At 43.3% G+C, this 26559-nt stretch overlaps 1 protein-coding gene across 4 annotated transcripts in view; it reads right to left on the bottom strand.

Annotated features, from left to right (window-relative positions):
• Nucleotides 1-26559, bottom strand: part of LOC127583280 (segment polarity protein dishevelled homolog DVL-1-like) — a 121319-nt gene that overhangs the window by 7003 nt on the left and 87757 nt on the right. For all 4 annotated transcript variants that reach the window (XM_052039064.1, XM_052039065.1, XM_052039068.1 and 1 more), the window contains 8 exons: nucleotides 14058-14151; nucleotides 12849-12918; nucleotides 11874-12013; nucleotides 9320-9396; nucleotides 6667-6734; nucleotides 5539-5688; nucleotides 3077-3208; nucleotides 1502-1669 (listed from right to left, as the gene is read on the bottom strand). In XM_052039064.1, the coding sequence (XP_051895024.1) occupies nucleotides 1502-1669; nucleotides 3077-3208; nucleotides 5539-5688; nucleotides 6667-6734; nucleotides 9320-9396; nucleotides 11874-12013; nucleotides 12849-12918; nucleotides 14058-14151 (899 nt within the window). The remainder of the gene's footprint in view (nucleotides 1-1501; nucleotides 1670-3076; nucleotides 3209-5538; nucleotides 5689-6666; nucleotides 6735-9319; nucleotides 9397-11873; nucleotides 12014-12848; nucleotides 12919-14057; nucleotides 14152-26559) is intronic.

The raw sequence follows: 26559 nt of genomic DNA, 5'->3' as shown, positions 1-26559 counted from the left end.
GTATTTGGACATGGAAAATTTATTTTGCAAACCTGACATGCATTTTGGATAGTGGAATGGCTTTGCAAAGTAATGAGTTGAGGCCCTCTCTGCAACATATACAACCCCCAACATGCTCTTGTAGTCACAGCAAATAACTGCTATGCTGAGGTCAATTTCTGGTCAATTGTGATTATCAAGATGGGAGACTTCAAATACTTTTGACAACAGACTTCATCTCACACTGCAGCAGCATTAAATTCCTACATGGCTGACTCCTCTTAAACATTGCAAGTGCCTTAGAGGGAGTGCAGCAAAGATTCACTCAATTGATTCCACAAATGACGAGTATGCTATACATGAAGAGATTGAGTAGACTGGACTCTATTCTCCAGAGTTCAGAAGAAGAACCATATAAAATTCTTAGAGTTTGGCAGACTACATGCAGGGAAGATGTTTCCCCTTGCTGAGGAACATAGGACTGGGGTTGCGGCATAATAAGGGGTAGGGCACACAGGAATGAGATGCTGCAAAGTTTCTTCACTGAGGCTTTGGTAAAACTTTGGAATTCTCTACCTTGGAATCTGTGGAGGCTCAGTTACATTCATTCAAAACACAGATGGATAGATAACTGGATAATAAGGCAATCAAGGGTCATGGGGATAGTACTGGAACATGGCACTTAGGTAGAAGAACAGCCATGATCTTAATGAACGGTAGAGCAGGTCTGAAAGGCTGGATGGCCTACTCCTGCTCCTATTTCTTTTGTGTAGGACTTGATCCTGCTGTTCAAGATCCTATTTCCAGATTATGGTTTATATTCTTAATTGTGTATACGTGGATTAATTTAACAAGGGAGTTGTCAAGTGTACAAAGCATGACAAATGAAAGCACCTCCTGCAAGCTTCCAGCTTGTGCAAATAACTCGCATGATCCAATGTTTCATCATGTACAAGCAGTCCGTAAGCTACCAATCACAATATGTGATTGGCTTTATGTCTCAATTTAGTGCCATAGTGCTTAAAAATACTTGCGCGTCACAAATGAATTTCCAGACTCTTTTCTTTCAGGTACACGTTCAATAATGTCAGAGTTGACCACTCCTATTTTTTCCATACAGTGCCGATAATGATTTTGCTATTGAAGTTACATCTGGCCTGGATTTGTGCTTTGTTTGTCTACTTGCTCCAATTACCATATCCATTACTTACACCATCATCCCCTTTGTTGTTTAAACTCTCTTGCCTTGCACCTTTCAAAGACCTCTCATTTAGTTCTTTCTTGTCCTCACTTCTTTTCCTGATGCTTTACTTGCTTAAAATCTGTCATGCCTCCAATTTCTTCCCAGATCTGTAAAGGCAACCAATCTGAAACGTGCACAATGTTTCAGCATGACTGAGTATTGACAACACATGCTAATTAAAAAAAAGTGTCATTGGGAACTTTAATTCATGCTGTACCTATGCTTGACAGGGCAACACACCATTTCCCTGGAAAAATTATGGACATAGATTGAACTTACTGGTACTGAGATCCCCAAAGATATAGTAACATTGCTCAGAGAATGTAATTTTATTGACTGTGTGCCTGAGGTAGCCATGCTTCAGCATACTGCTTGCATATTTCCTTGCTTCACGACGATCTTTAAATCCCTGCACATGTGAGAAAAGCCAGTCGACCACATCAGCTCCTGAAGAAAAACAAGAGATGTCCATTAGAAGAAGGGGAGGAGATTTTATCAAACCATACAAAATTCTGAAGGAGTTTGACTGGATGCAGGCAAGATGTTTCCCATGGCTGAAGAATGTAGGACAGGTGGTAGGTGTTTGGGGTGGGGGCGAAAGCAGTTTCAGAATAAGTAGACCATTTAGGAAGGAAATCAGGAAAATTTTCTTCACTTAATATTTTGTATACAAAATATTAGGAGGAATAGATAGAGTGGACAGCCAGCGCCTCTTTCCCAGGGCACCAGTGCTCAATACAAGAGGGCATGGCTTTAAGGTAATGGGTGGGAAGTTCAAGGGAGATATCAGAGGGAGGTTTTTCACCCAGAGAGTGATTGGGGCATGGAATGCACTGCCTGAGGTGGTGGTGGAGGCTGATACATTGGTCAAGTTCAAGAGATTGTTAGGTAAGCATATGGAGGAATTTAAAATAGGGGGATATGTGGGAAGAAGGGGTTAGATAGTCTTAGGCATGGTTTAGAGGTCGGCACAACATGGTGGGCTGAAGGGCCTGTATTGTGCTGTATTGTTCTTTGGTTCTATGGTGAAGCTTTCGAATCCTCTCCCTTGGAGGGCTGTGGAGGCTTAGTCATGTTCATTCAAAACACAGATGAATAGATATCTGGATATTAAGAATATCTGGATAAATTCAACCAACTGCTAGGAACACAACATCCTGCTCAGAGGTTAACTAGCTTAATACCCTGAATGAGGAAAGATTGGCTTTTATCCTCTGGAATTCAGAACAGTGAGGGAATTTGACTGAAACACAAGATCCTGAGGGGTCCTTGTGCAGGTGGTGATGGGGCTTCCTCTTGTGAGAGAATCTAGAATGAGGTATCACTGTTTAAAAATAAGGGGTTGCCCACTTTCAACAGAGATGAAGTAATTTTTTTTCTCAAAATCCATGAGTCTTTGGAACTTTCTTCCTGAAAGGCAGTTGAAGCAGAATCTTTGAATATTTTCAAGGCAGAGATAGAGAGATACACGATAAGCAAGGAAGTTAATGATTACCACAGGTAGACCAGAAAACAAACCCGAGATTTCAGATTAGTGAAGCTCTTATTAGGCTTCAGGAGCTGAGTGGTCTATTTCTGTTTCTAATTCACATGTTCAGAATGACAAACCCCTCAAATACTAAATGAATTACAGTTAGAAGGATTAGAAAGGATAGAATGCCAAATGGAATAGGATGAGCAAGAAATATGATCCATGGGAGGAAGGATAGGGAAATTCTTATCTGATGGGCAAATTCGTAGAACTGGAGAAAACTCAGTAAAGACAAAAACACACATCTCAGTAGGAATGACTGGTGAAATCAAGATCCTTAAATTGAAAGGAATGGGAATGGCCCCACGGGTGGTGATACTCACCAATGACCGCATTTGAAATGGTGATCTTCAACCACAGTCTGTTACGGATCTCCAGTCCCGAGTCAGACAATTGCATTGCCTTGACAATGACTGGCATCTCACTTTTAACCGTTAGTGGCCAATCTTCAAACTCTAAACAAACAAACAAACGGGTAGTAAAGGATTTAATCATCAAAATATCAAAGGACCTAGCCTATCCTTTGTGAACAGTAGGAGCAGTAGAGTGTGGGGAGAAAGAAGTGTTCAGGGCTTTAGGCTGACAAAGAGTCTTATGTATTTCCACTTTAAGAACAGCGGCCTTTCATACACTTTGTTCTATCTTTCAATCAGATAATGGTTGATCTTCATCTTGACTTCATCTTCTGATCTTGATTCTTGCCTTAGCTGAGGACTATTGGACATGGAAAAGTCATGGTCTGACAAACATAGAAACATAGAAAAACTTACAGCACAATTCAGGCCCTTCAGCCCACAAAGCTGTGCCAAACATGTCCCTACCCTAGAAATTACTAGACTTACCCATAACCCTCTATTTTGTTCAGCTCCATGTACCTATCCAACAGTCTCTTGAAAGACCTTATCGTATCCGCCTCCACCACCGTTTCTGGCAGCCCATTCCATGCACTCACCACTCTCTGAGTAAAAAAAACTTACCCCTGACATCTCCTCTATATCTACTCCCCAGCACCTTAAACCTATATCCTCTTGTGGCCACCATTTCAGCCCTGGGGAAAAGCCTCTGACTATCAACCCTATCAATACCTCTCATCATCTTATACAGCTCTATCAGGTCCCCCCCTCATCCTCCGTCTCTCCAAGGAGAAAAGGCCGAGTTCCCTCAGCCTGCTTTCATAAGGCATGCTCCGCATTCTAGGCAGCATCCTTGTAAATCTCCTCTGCACCCTCTCTATGGCTTCCACATCTTTCCTGTAGTGAGGCGACCAGAACTGAGCACAATACTCCAAGTGGGGTCTGACCAGGGACCTACATAGCTGCAACAATACCTCTTGGCTCCAAAATTCAATTCCCCGATTGATGAAGGACAATACACCATATGCCTTCTTAACCACAGAGTCAACCTGCGCAGCCACTTTGAGCGTCCTATGGACTCGGACCCCAAGATCCCTCTGATCCTCCACACTGCCAAGAGTCCCACCATGAATACTATATTCCGCCAACATATTTGACCTACCAAAATGAACCACTTCACACTTATCTGGGTTGAACTGCATCTGCCACTTCTCAGCCCAACTTTGCATCCTATCTATGTCCCTCTGTAACCTCTGACAGCCCTCCAAACTATCCACAACACCCCCAACCTTCGTGTCATCCGCAAACTTACTAACCCACCCCTCCACTTCCTCATCCAGGTCATTTATAAAAATCACAAAGAGTAAGGGTCCCAGTACAGACCCCTGAGATACACCACTGGTCACCGACCTCCATTCAGAATACGACCCTTCAACAACATCCCACTTTGGCATGAAATCCAGGACAGCCCACATGGAACCAAACCAAAGGGAGGCAGAGTGACCAGAAGTCCACGTAGAATTTTACCTTTATGCATTTGCAAGCTGGGAACTCTTCTGGAGCCCCCAGGAATCTTTAGGCCTCTATAATACCAAGGATCTCTTGCAAACCCTGCTTTCCTTAATGCAGAAGTTGTCTTTCTTGGGTCCCTTGATCAAACAAGGCAGTCAATCCTTTCCCTAAACAAACCTGATTCCCTGCTCCCACCCTCTGATTTTTATATTATCCCCACTACTTTGTGTGCAGACAGTGCAGATCATGTTTCCGAAATGATCTAGGCCTGAGGCTCAAGGAAGAATCTCATCTGAGTTAAAAACAGATCTGTAAAGAAACATGTATAGAGGAAGGACAAGAGGGTCTCAGAATCAGAATCAAGTTTATTATCACTGACATATGTTGTGAAATTTGTTGTTTTGCGGCAGCAGTACAATGCAAGACAAAAAAACATAAAAATTAAAGTCGTGAGTGCAGAGAGAGTAGAGCAGTGGGCTAAGCACACATCCTTGAGGTACACCTGTGTTGAATGTCAGTGAGGATGAGATGTTACTACCGATCCGCACTGACTGTGGTCTCTCGATAAAGAAGTTGAAGATCCAGTTGTAGAGGGAGGTACAGAGGCTCAGATTTTGAAGCTTGTTGATTAAAAGGATCTCATCTCTCAGAGTTAAAAACAGATCTTTAAAGAAATAAGTATACAGAAGCAGGGCAATAGGGACTGCCAGTGTCATAACAATGTGACCTTGAAACACTTCCTCAAAAGGCTTCATGCTCACCTTCCCACAATAACTACTTTACCAACACAGGACTTGCAAAACTTTCCCCACTGCAGTGAGCAGCCTCACACCACTGCTCACCTCACCCGCAACTCCTGAACATAGACTGAGCTAGCCTGAGATTGAGGGGATACAAAAAATAGACAAAATGCAACTTACTTTCAGAGTCTGGGATGGAGCTGGTTAGTGAAGAGCTGGTAGAGGTAATGGCACTGGTGGTGGGACTCATACCGTAGTGGGGGAATGTTCCCGTCATGGCAGTGGTATGGGAAATCCAGGCTGCTGGGTCAATAGGTCTCACTGGTTCTGCTATAAACACCGGCCAACAGAGGACAGATTAGACTATGAGCTGTACTCAGTACAAACGGAAGAGAGACAAAAATCAAACACCTGAAGACCTGCAAGTGTCAGACAAAGGCTTAACCATCCCTGCAGGACCACCAATTGCTGAGTGAGAGGAAAAGATTTAGTCTGGCTTTTCTTACCTGTGGCATATTTCTGCAATCACAGTGTTAGTTGCAGAAAGGAGAGATGGCTACTTTCGATAAACATTTGCCTGCCTCCAATCAGCATTGGACAATTTTTGCAGCTAGGGACAGATATTTGCATGCAAGCAAGATTATAATTTGTCAAAACTATGAGCACAGTAGATTCTTCTGGAATGCAACAGGACCTGAAGGAAAATTCAGCAGAGCTTGAAATACTCATTTCTAATGATATTTCCCAGCTACTGTTCAGTTTCTAGAGTTCAAATTACAAGTCAGGGTTATGCTGCAAAGAGAATTGTAATTGCATTGCTTTAGCTCCAGGGGCAGCTGTTGGGCTATTCAATAGAAGCAGGTGACTCATCTTCTTTCCTAAATGGGATGCACATTCCTCATATTTTGAGAGATAGTCCATCTGCCATACAATTGCAACGTATTGCTGCTGAGTGGAGAAGCAAGGGGGGAGGATGAGGGAGGCAAGGAGGGAGGGAAAGGGTGGTGCACAGGAGGAAGGGAGAGAAAATGGAAGGGGCTGGCATGCACAAATACAAACTTGCAGAGAAAAGGAAAGGAAGAATAGAATCTAAACCAGATTCCATTAGTTTTATTTTAAATAAACAAGTAGAAGCTTCATAAAATTAAAAAAAATAAATTTTACATTAAAAATAACAAAAATAGAAAATAAAAGCTAAATACACCCCATTGTCAAAACCTCAGAAGGTGGAATCAAATCCAGATCTCAGGCAACTAACAGTATGACTCAGGTCCATAATCACTCCATAATGATGAAGGTGATACTTACTCCTGGGAATGGTAAAATAGCTCCTGGGAGTGGGGTCCCAGCACTTGGCAACTGTTAAACTGATAGGTCTGGAGAGGCAAACATAATGGAACAATTACCAGGCATTGCCAAGACTAGGCAACAGAGGATCAGCAATAATGAGTTATTAAGTCCAAAGGCCCTTATGGTTCAGGGCAGAGAAAAAACACTGTGCAAGAAAAAGAGAGAGCACTAATGGGGCTTTTCATAGAATTCTACATGGAACTAGGATTGGGCTGAGATGCCAACTACAGTAATACAGATAACTTTATCTGCTGTATCCATTGGGAGAACATGTCAAGCATTAGCTCTCTCTCTCTGTGCTTATATTGTCAGCTTTTTCCACCTTTCGCTAAAGTACTCTCCACAAAAGATGCATTTCACTGTGTGTTTAGGTGTACATGTGACTAATAAATATATCTTAAGTATACACTCATACACACAGAGCTACACATGCACAGAAGGCATGCATTGAAAGAGACACATAGATAAGAGGTATATACTCATGGCACAGACACATACATAGACACGTACATAGAGAAGCATCCTTTTTACCAGGAGGCACTGTATAATGAACTGGAATCATATTCTTGGTTGATTTTCCCCCACGGGGATCACTTGCAGCCTTTATTCCTGTATTTTTCTATAAGGTTCTCCATGGTAGGCTCATCCAGAAAGTCATGAGGCCTGGGATCCATGGAAACTTGGCTGCATGGATTCGGAATTGGCTTGTCCACAGAAGGCAGAGGGTGATGGAGCACACTCTGCCTGGAGATCAGTGATTAATGGTGTTCCACAGGGATCTGTTCTTTGACCCCTACTCTTTCTGATTTTTATAAATGACTTGGATGAAGAAGTGGAAGGGTGGGTTAGTAAGTCTGCAGATGACACAAAGGTTGGTGTTGTGGATAGTGTAGAAAGTTGTCATAGATTACAATGGGATATAGACAGGATGCAGAGCTGGGCCAAGAAGTGGCAGATGGAATTCAATCCGGAAAAGCGTTAAGTGGTACACATTAGAAGATCGAACTTAGAGGCAGAATACAAGGTAAATGGCAGGACTCTTAGCAGTGTGGAGGAACAGAGGGATCTTGGGGTCCACATCCATAGATCCCTCAAAGCTGCCGCATAATTGATAGGGTGGTTAAGAAGACATATGGCATGCTGGCCTTCATTAGTTGGAGGATCAAGTTCAAGAGCCATGAGGTTATGTTGCAACTCTGTAAAACTCTGGTTAGACCACACTTGGAGTATTGTGTTCAGTTCTGGTCATCTCATTATAGGAAGGATGTGGAAGCTTTAGAGAGGGTGCAGTGGAGATTTACTAGGATGCTGCCTGGATTGGAGAACATGTCTTATGAGGAAAGATTGAGTGAGCTAGGGCTTTTCTCTTTGGAGCGGAGGAGGATGAGACGTGACTTGATAGAAGTGTATGAGATTATGAGAGGCATAGAAAGAGTGGCCAGCCAGCACCTTTTCCCCAGGGCAGCAATGGCCAATACCACAGGTCATCCGTTTAAGGTGAGTGGAGGAAAGTTAAGGGAGATGCTGGAGGTATGTTTTTTCGGTTTGTTTTTACCCAGAGGGTGGTGGGTGCCTGGAATGCACTGCCAGGGGTGATGGTAGAGGCTGATAAAATAGGGACTTCTAAGAGACTCTTAGATAGGTACAAGGAGGTAAGAAAAATGGAGGGTTATGGGTTGTGTAGGAAGGAAGGGTTAGATTGATCATGGAGTAGGTTTATACAGGTTGGCACAACATCGTGGGCCAAAGGGCCCGTACTGTTCTACGTTCTTCAAATTAGCTAACAGTACAGAGCCATGCTGCTTTCATCCAAAACCCTGGATCAAGCTTGAATGATTCACCAAAAGCAGCTAATCATTCTTTTGCCAACCCAATCACATGACTTCCTGTCTACATGTTCTGTCTTCTCTTACTATTGTATAGCATTGATTACAAAAACTACTATGCTAGGGAGTTTTGCATCCATAATTCCCTCCCCAAGTCTCATACTATAACCTTGGTCAGAATCCACATAGGAATATATCCTGGTGCCTGGTTACATAGCAATGTGCAATGAGCTGGGAGCTGTTCACCCATCCCCAATCCAATGAGCTGGGAGCTGTTCACCCATCCCTAATCCAAGGTAATGAGGCACTATGCAGGAACTAAACCTCTCAAACCAAAGTTTATCCAGTTCCTACTTCCCTGCTACTTCCATATAAGTAAACCATGGAGTTAACACTTCAGCTAGGTGCATTGGTGCTGATTCACAAACTTGAGCTCCAGGCTGATACTGAAGTGTCCTATTCGGGGAGAACTACATTATAAGAGCATTGGTGCTGAAGTGAGCTGTCCAGTAGAAGCATCGGCATCATGGAAGAGCTGCACGGGGGCAGTACCAAGGAAGAGCAGTTTCCCTGGAGTGCAAAAGCAATAGTACTCACTGAAGATCCTGTGCCAGTATTTGAAACTGCTGTTTGCAATAGCCAGTTGTTTTGTTGGGTTTTCTACACTACAAAGATGAGTCTGCTTTATTAGATGTAAAGCACCATGGAACATCCAGATATTACAACTATGTAAATGCAATTACTTTTTGCCTCCATGACACAAGTTAGTTAAATATCTCACATACCCAGGTTTTGAGACTATTTCCCGGAGAATCCTCACAGCATCATCATTACTCATGTTTTCAAAGTTGACGTCGTTGACCTAGAGAGTGGAGCAGAATGAAAGTTCAGATCAGGGGAAAGATCCAACACTGGTGAAGGAATCAGGGACTGGTACAGTGGACTAGGAGACAGAAGGAGAAATGTGGGGCAGGCAGGTTTCAGATAAAGTCACAAACAAATTTAAAATAGGCCAGCTTAATCATGAGATGTGGTCACCATCTTGAAGTCACCTCCACTTACCATCTCACCTCAAGGCTGATTTTTTTGTGAACTTTGTGCTTTTTTTATGAACAGCTGATGTTTCACACCATGCCACCAACCTTTCACAGCTATACTGAGGAATTCATGGCTGATTCATCATGATTGCAAGGTTATGGGGTGTGAGTAACCAAGTCATGGAAAGAGAGGACCAGAGGAGCTCCATTTTTGCTTTGTCCAAGAGAAGGTGGTGAGAGCAAAAGTGCTCGAAATAAATGAGATGTGGTCAAGGAAGATGGCTCAGGTCACAGTTGGAGTAATGTGTGCAGCTCTGATTACCGTGCTATAGAAAGAATGTGATTGTACTAGAGAGGGTGCAGAGGAGATTCACCACGATGTATCCTGGGATGGAGCGTTTCAGCTATGAGGGGAGACTGGATAGGCTGCATGTTTTCTCCTTGGAGTAGAGAAGGCTGAAAAATGACCTGACTGAGATAAATAAATTATGAGGGGTGTAGAAAGGGAAGATAGTGAGAAGCTTTTCCTTTTCCATGTGTCCATAACCAGAGGGCATAAATTTGAGATAAGGGATAGGAGATGTATAGGGGTTTTGAGGAAATTTTCCACTCAGAGGGTGGTTCAGGTCTGGAACACACTGCCTGAGGGGGTGGAGGAGGTAGAAAATCTCACAGCACTTAAGTTGCATTTAGGTGAGCACTTGAAACGGCATGGTATAGAAGGCTACGGGTAAAGTGCTGAAATCTAAGCTTTGTACAGATAGGTACTTGATGGTCAGTAAGGACATGGTGGGGTGGAGGGTCAGCTTCTGTGCTGTATGACTCTAAGATATACCACAATATTTTGTCTGTAATACGGCCTGAATGCCTTTGTAGATGCAGAAACTTTGTTGGTGCTGCACCATACCAATTAAAGAATTTCTGATATTCCTCTTAAAACACATTATCTCCAGATGACATGTGAGATAAAAACAGAAGTATTTTTATTAATGATGCATTACAGTATATAACCAAGGAACAATATGCACTCAGAGAAAATGGTTCACCTTTTTATGGACTGACTTTTGTGATGCTGGGGATCTGAAGGGGAAGCCAAGATCCATGATCTAATCTAGCTGAACAGCTACCACCTTCCGCCAGTCAAGGATCAGTGTTCATGAATTCTTCAGCTTTGTCTTTAGTACTTACATGCTGGGTCCCACTGTCATTGATGCCATGAGAATTCATGGTGTCTTAATCAATGATGAGGACATTCAGTGCAATTCTCTACCACCTATCTAACCAATGTGCAGTCCCCTCTGGTGGGTCTTTCCTGCCAATGGGACAGCGCCCAGGTATTGTGAATAAGTCTGGCACATCGTCTATAGGGTGCGATTCTGTAAGCATGAGTATATCAGGCTATTGCTTGGCAAGTCAATGGCACAGCTCTCTCAGTTTTGACTACAGCTCATAAAAAGAACCATGCAACATCAATTGAGCTGAGTGACTTTGCCATACCTTAACCGTCTAGGTTAATGCTGAGTGGAATATCTGGTTTTATTTCTTCTCTGTTTCAATGTAGCCGATATGGATAACTGAGTGGCTTGCTGAGCCATTTGAGACAGGCATTTAAGAGTCAACCACATTGGTGGGTCTGAAGTCACAAAGAGGCCATACTGGGTATGTACGGAAGATTTCCTCCCATGCAGGGCATCAGTGAACCAGCTGGACTCTAATGACAATCCAGCAGTTTTTGTAATCATCATAACTAATGACATTTTTTTAAATTTCCAGATTATTAAGTGAATGCAAGTTCCACAACTGCCACGATGGGATTTGAACTTAAGCCTCTGGATTTCTAGTCCAGTATCTCAATTGTTGCACCACCACCATACCCTACAGGATACTCAAAGCACACTGTGCAAGACAGAGGTCATAGATATTGGAAACGTAATGCTTATATTTTCTCTGTCAACTTAATGTTTTCTTTTTAGAAATTGTATCTCTCTGCAGTGGGCTTCTCTGAGCATTCCATCCACAAACACCATGTCTCAGCCTGGATTTGATTAAAAAAAATGAGTGGTTCATGCATTCGATGAAAGGAAACAACATTCATTCAAAGTGATTCCACAGACCAGAATCAGCATGGGACTAACATTACATCTGCATTCTTCACTTTCTCAAAACAAAACATTTATAGGTATGACACATACAGTGATATGTAACATGGTTCCCAGGGCTGGAGGCCTGGAGCTTGTGTACTTTAGCTGCAGAGATCAACTCTTGGCCAAAGGTATTATTTGGAAATGACGTGGGCACTGACCTGCAGAAGCATGTCGCCGGGCTCAATTCTGCCATCTGCTGCCACTGCTCCCCCCTTCATTATTGACCCAATGTATATCCCGCCGTCTCCCCGGTCATTACTCTGACCCACAATGCTAATCCCCAGGAAATTGTACTTCTCTGAAATAAAGAAGGAATTGGTTAGAATTGATTTAGGTTTGTCATCAGTGATAAAGACTATTATGAAAAAGGGCAAGACCTCAACTTGGGAATAATGCTAACTGGTGAGGTAATAGCACATAAAACAAATACAGCAGACAGAGAGGCACATACACATCATGTGCTCAGAACGATCCCCAAGAATGTATGTTGCAGGGTCTATATCACAAATGCAAGTGACTTCATACTTGTGGATCTAGTTTTTAAAATCATAGTTTTTAATCTATGATTATATTCATGTTTTAATCACATTTACAAATCAAATAACTTTTTGGTTATCTAAACTCTTGAAAACCTTGGATTTCTGATTTTTCATATATACAGTGTGGCACCTTGCCTCACACCCAGCAACAATGCCCCATCTGCTCTCAGATTTGCATATTAACAGAACATGTCCTTTCCATTTTAAATATCTGTTCAGATTAATTTGGTATATTGAAATCAGCTCAAGTTCATTAAAGTGAAATTTTGAAAAGAAAAAACTTTTCAGCTAACTTTATTACTGTATGTACATCAAATAAGCTCCCTACAAGCTCCAAACAAACATGCTGTGACCGGGAGGCCAGGCAAACACGCTCCAACCAAGACACAAGCAAATATGTTCTGACAAAGCCCAAATTTCGGTGCTGAATAAACAATAAACTGTATTCTGCTATTAACATATACCATTCCTTTAAGCCTTACTTACAAATACACTTTCCACTGACACCAACCTCAACTCACTTCACCCCACCAAAAACAAATACTGAGATTTCAACCTTGCCTTTACATAGTCAAAAAAGGACACAGCACTCACCCATGTTTAGCGTCACAGTGATAATATTGAGCGACATGGTGGAGTCTGTGATGCTGCTCAATGATGAGGACTGTATGAAACAAACATTTATTCAGCTGTTTAAGAGAACCATTTTTGATTTGTTTTATTGCTTGAAACATTTCTAATGGAGCAAAAACAGATACATAATTTTTATCACTCCTTTTACAATCTTAAGACATCCTCAAACTTTTTGTCTACAATAGAAAACAAAGTGATAATTGCACAGACCATCCGTTTTATTGCTGTTAGTTGTTGTATAATTATTGGAAAGAACACTGCAGGGGGAGGGGAAGTTGAGAAATATGCTAAGGATTCAGAAAGAGAGCTTTGGTGAGAGGATGGGTAATTGGAATTAAGAGATATGACAAGATTAATTGGGGGCTGTGGATGAAGGTGGGTTTAAGGCATGTAGAGAGAAAGTGGATAGATTGGTAGAGGTTCATGGCTACATGGTAGTGTTGAGGGATATGTTGAAAAGATGAAGTTGCTCTCTGATAAAGGGACTTAATCTGGCTTATTGCAATCCCACATTTCCTTTGAAGACAAGACAGTGAGTTAGGGTGGCATTTATATGAAAAAAGTATCCATCCATTCCATTTCCTGTTGTTTCACCATTTGTCATGTGCCTTTAGCTGCCAAGACCATAAGTTAATTAATTCCCTTTGATAGTCTCTCAGGCTTTCTGCTTTTCTTCCTTTGAGATGCTTCTTAAAAACCTACCTCTTTGATTGTGCTTTTGGCCAAGTGCCCTGATATTTCATTGTGCAGCTCAGTGGCAAACTTTTTTTGATGATATTCCTATGAACTGCAATGAACTTTTTACTATGATAAAATCCATTATCAATGCACTATGTCATTGAAAGTTGTTGCTGTTGCTAATGGCACTTTGCTGCAAGTAACAATTTTCATAGCCTCATATTGTACCTAGGAACCTTGTTGTCGAGGTTAATAGAGCAAGAAATTTTTTCATTTATAATAAAATTTATGAAGTATTTTTCCCTTCCACAGATTTTACCCTTGCATGAGCTTACTGAGCAATTTTGAATTTTTAAGATAAAAATCTGGAAAAAAATGATTCAATTTGTCACATTGATGGTGCTCTGATACATCTGTGTATTTAGTATGGTTGGCAGCTCTCCCCTCTCCCAATCCATCCTCTGCTATGTCAGGTACTATTCTCAATCTCACCCTGTCCATGTGTCTCATGCGATGTCTCCGCCTCCTGCGTTTGTGTCTCCTCATGAGTCGAGAGGAAGCACTCTGCTCTATTGAGCTGCTTAACCTAAGAAACCAAAGAGAGTGTCGTCAGCACATTGCATGGAGCCAAGAATGGGATTCAGATCCAACAGGATTAGTTTCATAATTTTTATTCAGCACATGATGGACACTTGGACTCAGACACAAATTAATGCTTATATTGTACTCTCAATTGTGTGTGCATGACCCGAACTCAAATACAGAATAGTATGGATGTTGCACTACCCACTCTTCAAAGGACCTAGACCCACAAAGGTGATGGTATCACAATCTCCATTTTGCATCAGGACAGACATCAGCTCACTTAAATATTAGATCTTTTTGTGCATAGAATTTTGACTTTCTTTAAGCTAGGTTTCTCCTCATCCTCTCAATAACTCCACAATGACCTCTGACAACGTGCGTTGGTTGAGAGCACTCCCCTTTAAATAAAATTGATGTACCAAGTAGTGTCCAACAAAATCTACTTCTCCGGATTTTCCCAGTTCATCCAGAGGTACACACATATGCAATAATAATCACTAATGTTAAAGCTACATAGCAGTTCTATAAGCAACCTTAGTCAAGTAAAAGTCACAGCTGAATACAAACAAAAGAAACAGGAGCAGAAGGAGGCCATTTAGCCCTTCAAGCCTGCTCCACTATTCAACAAGATCATGCCTGCTCCAGTCTTAAACCACTTCCCTGCACTCTGGCCACATCTCTTTTACTCCACCTCCACAGCAATCCAGGGTAGAGAATTCCAATGTGTCAACTCTGAGAGAATAAATTCCTCTACATCAGCATTTTAAATGGGTAATTCTTTATTCTGAAACTTTGCCCCAAGTCCCAGATACTCTCTCAGTATCCCTCAGAACCTTGCATGTTTCAATAAGATCATCTCTTATTCTTCTAAATTTATAGAAAAAAAGCAGGAGTAGGTTATTTGGCACTTTGAGCCTATTGTGCCATTGAATATGATCATAGCTGATCGCCTAGTTTAATACCATATTCCCTCTTTCACCATATGCCTTGATGCCATTTATGTATAGAAATCTACTACCTCCTTCTTAAACACTTTCAGCAACTTGGCTCCCAACCATCATCTGTGGTGCGGAATTTCACAGTGTTCACCATCCTGAGTGAATATATGACTCCTTGCCTCATTTTTAAATGTTTGACCCCGCATCCTCAGACTGCGACCCTTTGTTCTAGGCATCCAAGCCAGCAAAATCATCCCTCCCCACTTTTGGTCTTTGTAGCCCTGTTCAATGTGATTCCCTCTCACTCTTAAGTTGTACTGAAAACAGGCATAGTTGACCCAATCTCTCTCATGTGACAGCCCTACTTTTCCAGGAATCAGTCTGGTGAAACTTCACTGCACTCCCTCCTCTGCAAGTTTATCCTTCCTCTGGCAAAGAGGCAAAAACTACACAGAATACTCCAGATATGGTTTCATCAAGGCCCTGTACAACTGTAGTAAAACATCTTTGCTCTTGTACTCAATGCCTCTTGCAATGAATGCCAACACACAATTTGTCTTCTTAACTGCTTGCTTCAGCTGCATGTTTGCTTTCAGTGATTGGTGTACAAGGACACCCAGATCCATTTGTACATCAGTATTTCCCATTCCCTCACCATTTAATCATACCCTGCCTTTGTTTTCTCGACTGGAGTGGATAACCTTGGTATACTGCAAACTGCTGTATATTTGCCCACTCCCTCACTCTCTCGAGCACTGATCCCTGCAGTAGCCATCACCTGCCACCCCAACAAAGTATGAGAAGGACATTTTAAAAAAATGGTGGTGAAACTACCAGCACACTGGGACTTCATCAGTGGCCTGCTAAAAATTGAATTGCACCACATCCACTGGTTCTTCCTTATTGATTTGCCAATTACGTCCTCAAAACTCCAGATGGCTTTCCCTTTCATAAATCCATGTTGGCTTTATCTAATCCTGTTGATATTTTCTAAGTGTCCTGTTATCATATTTCTAGCATTTTCCCAAAACTGATGAGGCCAACTCATCAATTGTTCTGTTTGCTCTCTCTCTCTCCTCTTTCTTAAATAGTGGGGTTATATATGCCACTCTCTAATCTGCAGGAACTGTTCCATTATCTATAGAATTTTCAAAGATGACAAACTACACAGCTGTAGCAGTCGCTACCGCGGAATGAACACAAGACACTAGTCGTAGGGTTTCAGAACAGAACTGGTTTATTTTCCCGCCTTGCACGGGCCTTTTAAGAGACCCTGTTCCCGCCCACTCAAAACGGCAATGACGTATACGCCACGTCATCAAACCTTTCCCGCGCGCGGGTTCTCCCTGTCACTCAGGGAAGACAAAGGCCCACTGCCATCTTGGGCCTCGCTGCTTCAACGACGCGCGACCCGACCACCGAGCCGGTTCACTTGCTCAGACAGTGAGTCGCTACACAACCTCCCCCCCCAGAACCAGCGATACGGTCCCCAAGGTTCGTGGGCTGTGTTGGCCGCTGCTTAGGAGGTCGGCCTCTGCGTCGCGGTGCTGGAACCTCAACTGGTTGTTGTAGATCTAAATGGGCCGGTTTGAGGCAGTCCATCGTGAAGACCTGCTCCTTGCCCCCAATGTCCAAAATAAAGGTGGACCCATTATTCCTGATGACTCGGAATGGCCCCTCATATGGTCATTGCAACGGTGCCCGAGGTGTGCCCCTGCGAACGAAAACAAACTTATAGTCTCGTAGTTCTTTGGGCTTACAGGACAGGGCTTGACCGTGCCGCGAAGTGGGAATCGAGGCCAAGTTGCCGAGCCTCTCGCGCAGTCTTTGCAGGACTGCTGTGGGTTGTTCCCTTGGTCCCGAAGGGAGGGTATGAAATCCCCTGGGATGACCAGGGGCGCTCCGTACACGAGTTCAGCTGACGAAGCATGGAGGTCTTCTTCGGGGGCAGTGCGTATGCCGAGCAGGACCCAAGGCAGTTCGTCGACCCAGTTAGGACCCTTCAGGCGGGCCATCAGGGCTGATTTCAGATGGCGGTGGAAACTTTCCACTAACCCATTTGATTGAGGGTGGTAGGCCGTGGTGGTGTGCAGCTGTGTCCCCAGCATGTTCGCTAATGCAGACCAGAGGCTGGAGGTAAATTGGGTGCTTCTGTCTGAAGTGATGTGGGCTAGAACACCAAAACGTGAGATCCAAGTTGTGAGCAGCGCCCGGGCACAGGAATCAGTCGTGATGTCAGATAGAGGGGTTGCCTCTGGCCACCTCGTGAACCGGTCCACGATGGTAAGGAGGTACCCGGCCCCTCTTGAAGCTGGCAGAGGGCCTACGAGGTCAACGTGGATGTGGTTGGACCTTCTTCAGGTAGGCTTGAACTGCTGTGGCGGGACCTTGGTGTGTCGTTGGATGTTCGATGTCTGGCAGTGCTGACAAGTCCTGGTCCATCTCCCTGACCTGTTTGCGCAGGCCATGCCAGACGAACTTGCTGGTGACCAGCCGGACAGTTGATCTGATGGACGGGTGCGCCAATCCATGTATCGAATCGAAAACGCGTTTCCGCCAGGCTGCAGGAACTATAGGGCGGGGTTAACCCGTTGCGATGTCGCAAAGGAGGGTCTGCTGACCAGGACCAACTAAGAAATCTTGGAGCTGCAGGCCCGAGATTGCGGTTTTGTAGCTGGGCAGTTCGTCATTGCCTTGCTGTGCGTCAGCCAGGGCCCTGTAGTCGATACCCAGGGACAGGCTGTGGATGGTCGGTCTGGAAAGTGCGTCAGCAATGACATTGCCCTTCCCGGAGACACGTTGGACATCCGTTGTGAATTCGGAAATGTAGGACAAATGCCTCTGCTGACGAGCTGACCAGGGATCAGAGACTTTGGAGAAGGCGAAGGACAAAGGCTTATGGTCAGTGAAGGCGGTGAAAGGCCTGCCTTCTAAAAAGTACCGGAAATGCCGTACTACCAAGTACAGTGCTAGAAGTTCCCGATCAAAAGCGCTGTATTTCAGTTCGGGTGGTCTAAGGTGCCTGCAATAGTCGCTGCAGGGCCTCCACCCACTGGTGGCTTTGGGGACCATGTGCAGGGGGGAGGCCCAGGGGCTGTCTGACCTGCGAACAATCCCCAGCTCCTCCATGCGACGGAACTCTTCCTTTGCCAGGCGGAGCTTGTCTGGAGGTAGTCATCGTGCTCGGGCATGAAGGGGTGGCCCTGTGGTAATGATGTGGTGTTGCACCCCGTGTTTGGGCATAGAATTCGTAAACTGAGGTGCCAAAACTGATGGGAATTTGGCTAGGAGCTTAGTGAACTTGTTGCCGGACAAGCGTGGGGCTGGTCGGCTGGTTTCTCCCAGGGGGTAGGTCTGGAAGGTTCTGGAGTGGACTAGCCGTTTCCCCCGCAGGTCAACTAACAGGTTGTGGGCCCGAAGGAAATCGGCTCCTAGGAGTGGTCGGGCGACGGTGGCAAGGGTGGAGGTCCAGGTGAAACAGCTGCCGCCGAATTGTAACTAAAGTGTATGGGTACCGAAAGTCCGTATCGTTGTGCCATTTGCGGCATTGAGTACCGGACCTTGTTGCCTGTTACGAGTGTCACAGCCGGTCGGGGGCAAAATACTGACCTCTGCTCCAGTATCGGTGAGGAAACGCCGCCCGGACTGCTTGTCCCAAATGAATAGGAGGCTTTGTCGGCGGCCAGCCGCCGTAGCCGTTAGCGGCGGCTGGCGCTGGTGTTTCCCTGACTTGCAGGGTGGGCGGCATCGACGGGCCTCCGCGCCCCACCTCTGATGGTAGAAACACAGCTGGTTGCCATTGTTGTCGTGTGTTTCTGGGGTGTGGTCGCCCGGTTGCTGGGACTGGTTTAGGCAGGTGTTGGGCTCGCGGCCTTGCGATTTGGCCGATGGACGAACCGCGCTTGTGTTTGGCCTTCCACAGGACATCTGCATGGGCAGCCACCTTACGCGGGTTGCTGAAATCAGCGTCAGCCAACAGCAGGTGAATGTCATCGGGTAGTTGTTCGAGGAAAGCCTGTTCGAACATTAGGCAGGGCTTGTGTCCCTTGGCCAATGCCAGCATCTCATTCATTAGGACGGATGGGGATCTGTCCCCCAGGCCATTGAGATGAAGCAGGCGGGTGGCGTGCTCACGACGGGAGAGGCCGAAGGTCCGAATCAGAAGGTCTTTGAAAGCCGGGTACTTATCCTCCTCTGGAGGAGACTGGATGAAGTCACTGACCTGAGCAGCTGTCTCCTGGTCCAGAGAGCTGACCACATAGTAGTACTTTGTGGAGTCGGAGGTGATCCGCCGAAGGTGGAATTGCGCTTCGGCCTGGTGAAACCAGACGCTGGGACGGAGCATCCAAAAGGTGGGCAGCTTGAGTGCCACTGCGTTGGATGCTGCGTTGTCGTCCATTGTGCAGGTCCAAGATCCGTTTGGACTGTCGGGGTCACCAATGTAGCGGTTGCTACCGCGGAATGAACACAAGACATTAGTCGTAGAGTTTCAGAACAGAACTGGTTTATTTTCCCGCCTTGCGCAGGCCTTTTAAGAGAGCCTGTTCCTGCCCACTCAAAACGGCAATGACGTATACGCCACGTCATCAAACCTTTCCCGCACGCGGGTTCTCCCTGTCGCTTGGGGAAGACGAAGGCCCACCGCCATCTTGGGCCTCGCTGCTTCAACGACGCGCGACCCGACCGCCGAGCCGGTTCGCTTGCTCGGACGGTGAGTCGCTACACATTCATTATTTCCATGGCTACCTTTTATAGTATTCTGGGATTTATTCTCTTTTCATACTACTAATTTCATTAGCATTTTTTCTAATGTTAATTTCCTTCTAAACTCCAATGTACAAAGGCCAAACCTGCAATCTCTCTTCATACGTCCATCCCTTCACTCCAGGAATCAACCTACTGAACCCTCTCTCCACCGTCTCCAAAGGGGACATTACACTGCCAAGTGTATTCAATTGGTCACCTCCTACAAGTGGGAGAAATATCGAGGAGCAAATCTGCAGGAAGATTACAGAAGTGCAGAAATTATCGAGTGGTTATAATGGGGGACTTTACTTATCCGAATGTAATTTGGAATAGTAATAGTGTTAAAAGCAAAGAAGGTGAAGAGTTTCTAAAATGTCTTGAGGAGAATTTTCTAGAACAGTAGGTTTATGATCCACTGACAATCTGACTCCAGGAAATGAGGTGGAGCAAGTTTCAGTACAGGCGATATCCACATTAAGCCCATTCAGGTAATAGAAATTTCCCCTTACAGAATTCACAGGTCGCTACCCAAAAATTTGAGATAAGGAATAAAATTTGCTTTCACTGAATTTATGTGGAATAAAAGTAAATAAATAAACAAAATTTATCTTTTCCCCCCAACATGCAGATGACATGGCTTTGCATTATGGAAAATCGCGATACATAGAACAGTACAGCATAGGAACAGGCCCTTCAGCCCATTATGTCTGTGCCGAACATGATGCCAAATTAAACTAAATCTCTTCTGCCTGCACATGATTCATATCCATCTATACCCTGCACATTCACATGTCTATCAGCCTCTTAAATGCCACTATCGTATCTGCTTCCACCATTCCCCCTGGCCACCTGTTCCAGGCACCTACCACTCTGTGTCAGAAAAAACTTGCCCCACACATTTCTCTTAAACTTTCCTCCTCTCACCTTAAGTGCACGTCCTCTAGTATTTGACATTTCTACTCTGGAAAAAAGATTCTGTCTATGTCTCTCATAAATTTTATAAACTTCCATCAGGTCTCCCCTACAGACTGTTTTCTAGTAATGCAGGGGTCACCTGCAGTGGAACATTTATGATGTTATGATCACTACCTTTTAAAAGTGAGGTGAACTACAGAAAAGGAAAATGAACAATCCAAAGTAAAAATAATTAGACGAATGCCAACTTTAATGGAATGAGAGTGGATCTGGCCCAGGTAAATGGAAACAGAAGTTGACAGGCATAACTATAACACAACAGTGAGCTGCCTTGAGGGAACGGATGCTTCTGGTACATTTGAGGTACATTCTCATGAGCAGCAAAGGAAGACTAAACAAATTCAGAGCTCCCTGGATGATGAAAGAGATACCAAGGAAGATAAAGCAAAAAAAGGCTGCTTATGACAAAAGTAGAGCCATGAATACTCGTGATTGTCAGGCTGATTACAAAACAAAAATCAGAGGGGGAGTGAAAATTAAGAGAGGCAGAGACACCTTATGAGAAAACCTGGCACAGCTTTATTAATCCAAATACAAATTGCTTTAATCATAGAAAATACCTTGACTACAGAAGTTTAATCCATCAGGTGCACAAACCCTGAATGCTAATCACTAAAAATTACTATACAATAACCACGCTCTCATCACAATATGCATTGGTCAGCTTGTTAGCAAATTAAATTATTATGCAAAATCCTTCAGAATATGCCTACTGATGTCCATATTCCAGGAAACAGGTCAGTTTGGTGATCTTCCTGAAATGGCCACAATTAGAGGAAACTTCTTGTGTTTATTATTTCAAACTGAGTGCAAGGAAGTCTTGTGAGAGGAACCAGCATCCACCAAATTGTTGTTTTGAACCAAATTCAAAATCTCAGAAACTTGATTAAAGTTTAGTGCAACTTGTGTTTAAAATTCTGGATCTTTTGCATAAGTTGACCACTTTCAGATAGATTCTGCCATAAAATTCCTTGATACAGATACCAATACTGGCCAGTACTAAGCAAACAGGAAACAAAGCAAAGTTAAACACATTGATGGATTTCAACAGCAAAAGATCAACAACTCACTGCCTAAAAGGATGATACAGGCAGAAGGGTGAAATCTGTCTTGGCAAAGCAATAGTCAGTAAGGAAAAGGTAGCTTGTCATTGTAAACCAATTATACCTTATCTGAAGTACACCCTGCCCATGTTACACTGTCTCTTTACACTCCGCTGATGTAAGTTTCAGCTTTGATCGCTGCAAAGGAATAGCCAACTACAGGAAGCTGGGGTAACAGTTATCATGAGACTGGCAGGAAGGTTAGGAGAGGAAGCAGAGAAAAGTCATAGACCAAGAAGAAGAAAGTGGGTGACTGTCCACAGTACAAGCTGCCTGATTCACTATTACCAGAAATTAATTTCACGCATACCACAATATGGCTGATAAAGATAGACATCAAATTGGCAACAAAAGCTGTGAACTGAAGACAATTGATGGTTAGATTTTTCAGGAGTGGAAGTGTCAAAATTGGGGGAGAACAAAGCCCCTTAAAAGATACCAGATGAGACATGACTAATTATGGGCTGTCATTACCTGAACTTCAGTGAGGAAACTGACTGAAAAGGGGCAGCAAGTCAAATTATAATTTAGTAGTTGGGCCTAAGGTGGAGAATCAGGTTTTGTTCTGGGTGATGTGTTTTATAAAGGATCAAGGACTTGGAGAGGGTGTAGAGAAAAATTACTAGAATGGTACAAGGGGTGAATAGCTTCAGTTATGTGAAGACTAGTGAACTAAGGAAGTTCTTCTTGGAGCAGTGAATTTTAAAAAGATATTTGATAGATCAATTTAAAATTATGGATGTTTCAGATAGAGCAAGAGAGCAGGACGTTCCCATTGCAAGAGAGCTGGTAATCAGAGTATACTGGTTTGTGAAAAGATGATGAGGAGAGAATTTTGTTTATGCAGTAAGTTGTTATAGTCTGGAATGCCTTGCTTGAAAAGGGTGAAAGCAGATTAAATATTTCAAAAGGAATTAGACAAATATTTAAAGTGGAAAAACTTACAGGGCCATGGGAAAGGGCAAAGAAGTGGGACCAATTAGACAGTTCTTTTGAAGAGCTACACTGGATGATAAGCAGAATGGCCTTTTTTGGTGCTCATCTTTATATGATTATATAACAGAACTAGTAAAATGTTGGACACTCCCTATATCAAGCATTGGTTCTCTTAAATCACTGATTATAACATTAAACTTAAACATTCACATTCCTCTGGCTTCTATTTTGTTGGGGGATGGCTGGGTGAATGATCAGTTTAACAATGCAAACCATTGCCTGTCACACAGTCAACTTAAAGCTCCAACTAACCAGAAATACAATTTAAAGTAAATAAAATTTCAGTCTAACAAAGTAGGATAAATGCCACTTTCAAAGCTACTAGAAGCACAACACAGCAGTCACCATTGACTAAATTCCAGCATAGTGTTCCTAACTACACAGCTCTCATATTTTCTATTTAGAACATTACAGGCAGAGAAAGTCCCAAGCCTTCAGTTAGCACTTCTGAATTCTAGTATTCAGAACCTTCAACAGCAATTTCTGCCAAATCCCTGGACTATTAAGGAGAAAACAGATCATTTACCCAGCCTGATCTCTACTCAGCAACTCCCGCTGCCAAGTGCTGAAAGAATTAATATAGAGAGACTGTAGTTTAGAGTCATAAAGTTATACAGCATGGAAACAGGCCACTCAGCCCAACTTGTCCATGCCGATCAAGTTGTCTATCTGAGCTAGTCCCATTTGCCTGCATTTGCCATATCCCTCTAAACCTTTCCCATCCATGTACTTGTCTAAATGTTTTTTAAACATTGTAATTATACCCACCTCATTCTATATACCCACCACCTTCTGTGTGGAAAAAGTTGCCCCTCAGGTCTCTTAAATCTTTCCCCTCTCATCTTAAATCTGTTCCCTCTAGTTTTAGACTCCCCTAGCTTGGGAAAAAGACTGTGACCATTCACCTGATCTATGCTCCTCACGATTTTATATACCTCTTGAGGGAAAATTTAAAATCTTAAAGAAAGGGGGATAGTGCAGTGAAACAGCATGGATAACGACAAACAGATTGTGACAGAAAAGGACAGCAGAGAGGGGCGAAGGACTGCGGATGCTGGAGTCTGGATGGGGGGCACTGTGGTGCTGGGGAGGGGGCTCGTAGGGAGGGGCGGGCAATCAATGTTTCAGGTCAGGACCCTTCTTCAGGACAGGACCCTTCTTCATCTAGATTCCAGCATCTGCAGTCCTTTGTTTCTCTTTATATACCTCTATACGGTCTCATATGCTCCATGGAAAAAAGTCCCAGCCTATTCAGCCACTCCTTATGACTCAAGTCCTCCAGTCCTGGTAACATCCTTATGAATCTTTTCTGCATCCTTTCCACCTTAATGACATCCTTGCTATAGCTGGGCAACTGGAACTGCACACAATACTCCAAGTGTGGTCTCACCAACAACTTAACATGATATCCCAACTCCTGTACTCAGTGTCCTGACCCATGAAGGCAAGTGTGCCAAACACCTTCTTCACCACTATCCACCTGTACCTCCATATTTCTGGTAACTGGTCAGTTATTCTCTTGGACATCACTTGGATGAGATACTGCAGGACCACTGGCTAGCCTGCAATAAAATCTCAGCAAGGAGGCAGCACCTCTTGGAGTGGAGAGAACTTTAACTTCAATGAGGAACTGCACCTGCAGGAATGCGCAGACCTCAACCCCCATGAGAAGCAGCACCTTCAGGAGAAGAGGAGACTTGAACTCCAGTGCCTTCAAAGGGAAGAGGGAGTTTGAATCCCAGTGAGAGCCTACGTATTGAGGAAGAAACAAAATTGGACATTTTTATTTAAAAAGGGCTATGAATCATTATTGGATTCTATAAATAATCTGACATATAAAATAAAGAAGCAAAATTCCAGTGAGGGGCACACCCACTACACTAAAAGTCACCATACCCTGCCACTGAATTAGTTTCATAAAATTAACCTTTGCAATTCCAAAAATATGTTTGAATTCTACAAGAAAGAACACGCCTGAATTTATAAACCATCACTGAATTACTTTGCTTCTTGTTCACTGAATTACTTTTAGTTGTCGTCATTTATTTAGAATTCCCACACAGCAAAGTGAGACAAATGCTTAGCTAACCTGCTTTCCTAGCTGTCGGTCTAGAGAAGAATGTTTTCTGAGGCACCAAATCCCTGTTCTTCATCCAACACAAGCTCTTCAATGTATGCAACATCTTAATGCCTTATCCAAAAAATGGCCCATCACACTGTGCATCAATCTTCACCATTGCCTTGGGAGATTAACCCAAATGGCAGGTTCAAATCCTGTATTGAGTGTCAAACTCTCAATCATCTGACTCAGACATGAGAGTGCTAGCCATGGAGGCAAGTTTGGCAATGAGGAAGCTTCCATTAGCACAGACTCTGCTTGGAATTTGCATTGAGTAATGCAAGAGGATTTCTAGTTATAGAACTTGTTTGACATTTTTTTCAGCTTTCATTTTTAAGGGTTTGCCAAGAGAAACAGTTTATGGACAATTCAGATTTCAGGCTAGAATTGCTGGATCTATATCAGTTCAGAAAGCAAGATATGTGAAGCCTTGTTCCAGCAGCTGAATCAATACATAAGCCAATTAATCGCCTTCCAAAGACATTTGCTCGAAACTAGTTTGTTTACCACAGTAAGATGAACAGTTGGGAAGTTGTCCCCCATTGCCCCTTTCCTCAGATAACCATTCACCGGCATACCACAAGCTATGACAAAGATTAGATTTACTTACCCTAGGAAAAAGACTGACCATTACCCTTATCTATGCCCCTCATGATTTTATATACTTATAGAGCAGTTAATCTCATTTATTGGCTCCCTTTCCCTTCAGATGTTATAACAGTAAATGTGCCCCGTATTATACTAAGTTAGGGGAAGTTTGCAGGAATTTCAATGAATGAAGAATCCAGACATTCAAGAATCCAGGGTGTGGTGTTGGAAATGAACCGAGCAAAAAATTGGGGTCTTTTCATTAGAATTTAGGAAGTTAAGAAAAAGCTGGGAGAGATGTTCAAAAACATGGGACTTGTTAAATAAGGTAAATCAGGAAATTTTTTTCCAGTGTTCTGAGTCATAGACTAGAAGACATAAACATGAGCAAAAGAATTAAGAAGAATGTATTTAAACAGATGGGGTATTAGCACATGAAATACTTGACCACAAGCTGAGGATCAGGCAAAATCCAGAATAACTTTTAAAAAGGAGCGTACATAAATATTTGAAAATTCTGGATTTAAAAAGGTAAGGGAATGGATCTCTCATTCAGAAGGTTAGCAAAAGAATGAGGGATCAAATAAGTAGGGGATAATAAAACGGGATAATAAAACGGGATAAACCAGGAAGCCTTTCAAAATGCCAGTAAACATTCAGCAGACAGAGAAGCCCCCTTCAGTGTTGTAAAATTCCATGGGTTACAAAACTAGCACGGACTTGGATACTTGCAGAGTTGGCCGCTGCTGCTGCATCTACCAGGGCTTTTGGCATCTTTGAGCTAGTAAAAAAAAAAATCAGCCATGGTGCCTGTCCTGGGTTTTCTCCAATAATTTCTCATTAGGATAGAATCAAGCTTGCCATGTTGGACACAGTCTGAATACCCTAGCAATACACACTTTCTTCACTCACACATGAAGATAAGTACTTGAAAGATGTACAAA

The sequence above is a fragment of the Pristis pectinata genome, chromosome 26 (assembly GCF_009764475.1).
Source record: "Pristis pectinata isolate sPriPec2 chromosome 26, sPriPec2.1.pri, whole genome shotgun sequence".
Classification (NCBI taxonomy): Eukaryota; Metazoa; Chordata; class Chondrichthyes; order Rhinopristiformes; family Pristidae; genus Pristis; species Pristis pectinata.
The sequence above is the reverse complement of the archived record's forward strand: the minus strand, read 5'-3'. Positions and strand labels throughout refer to the sequence as shown.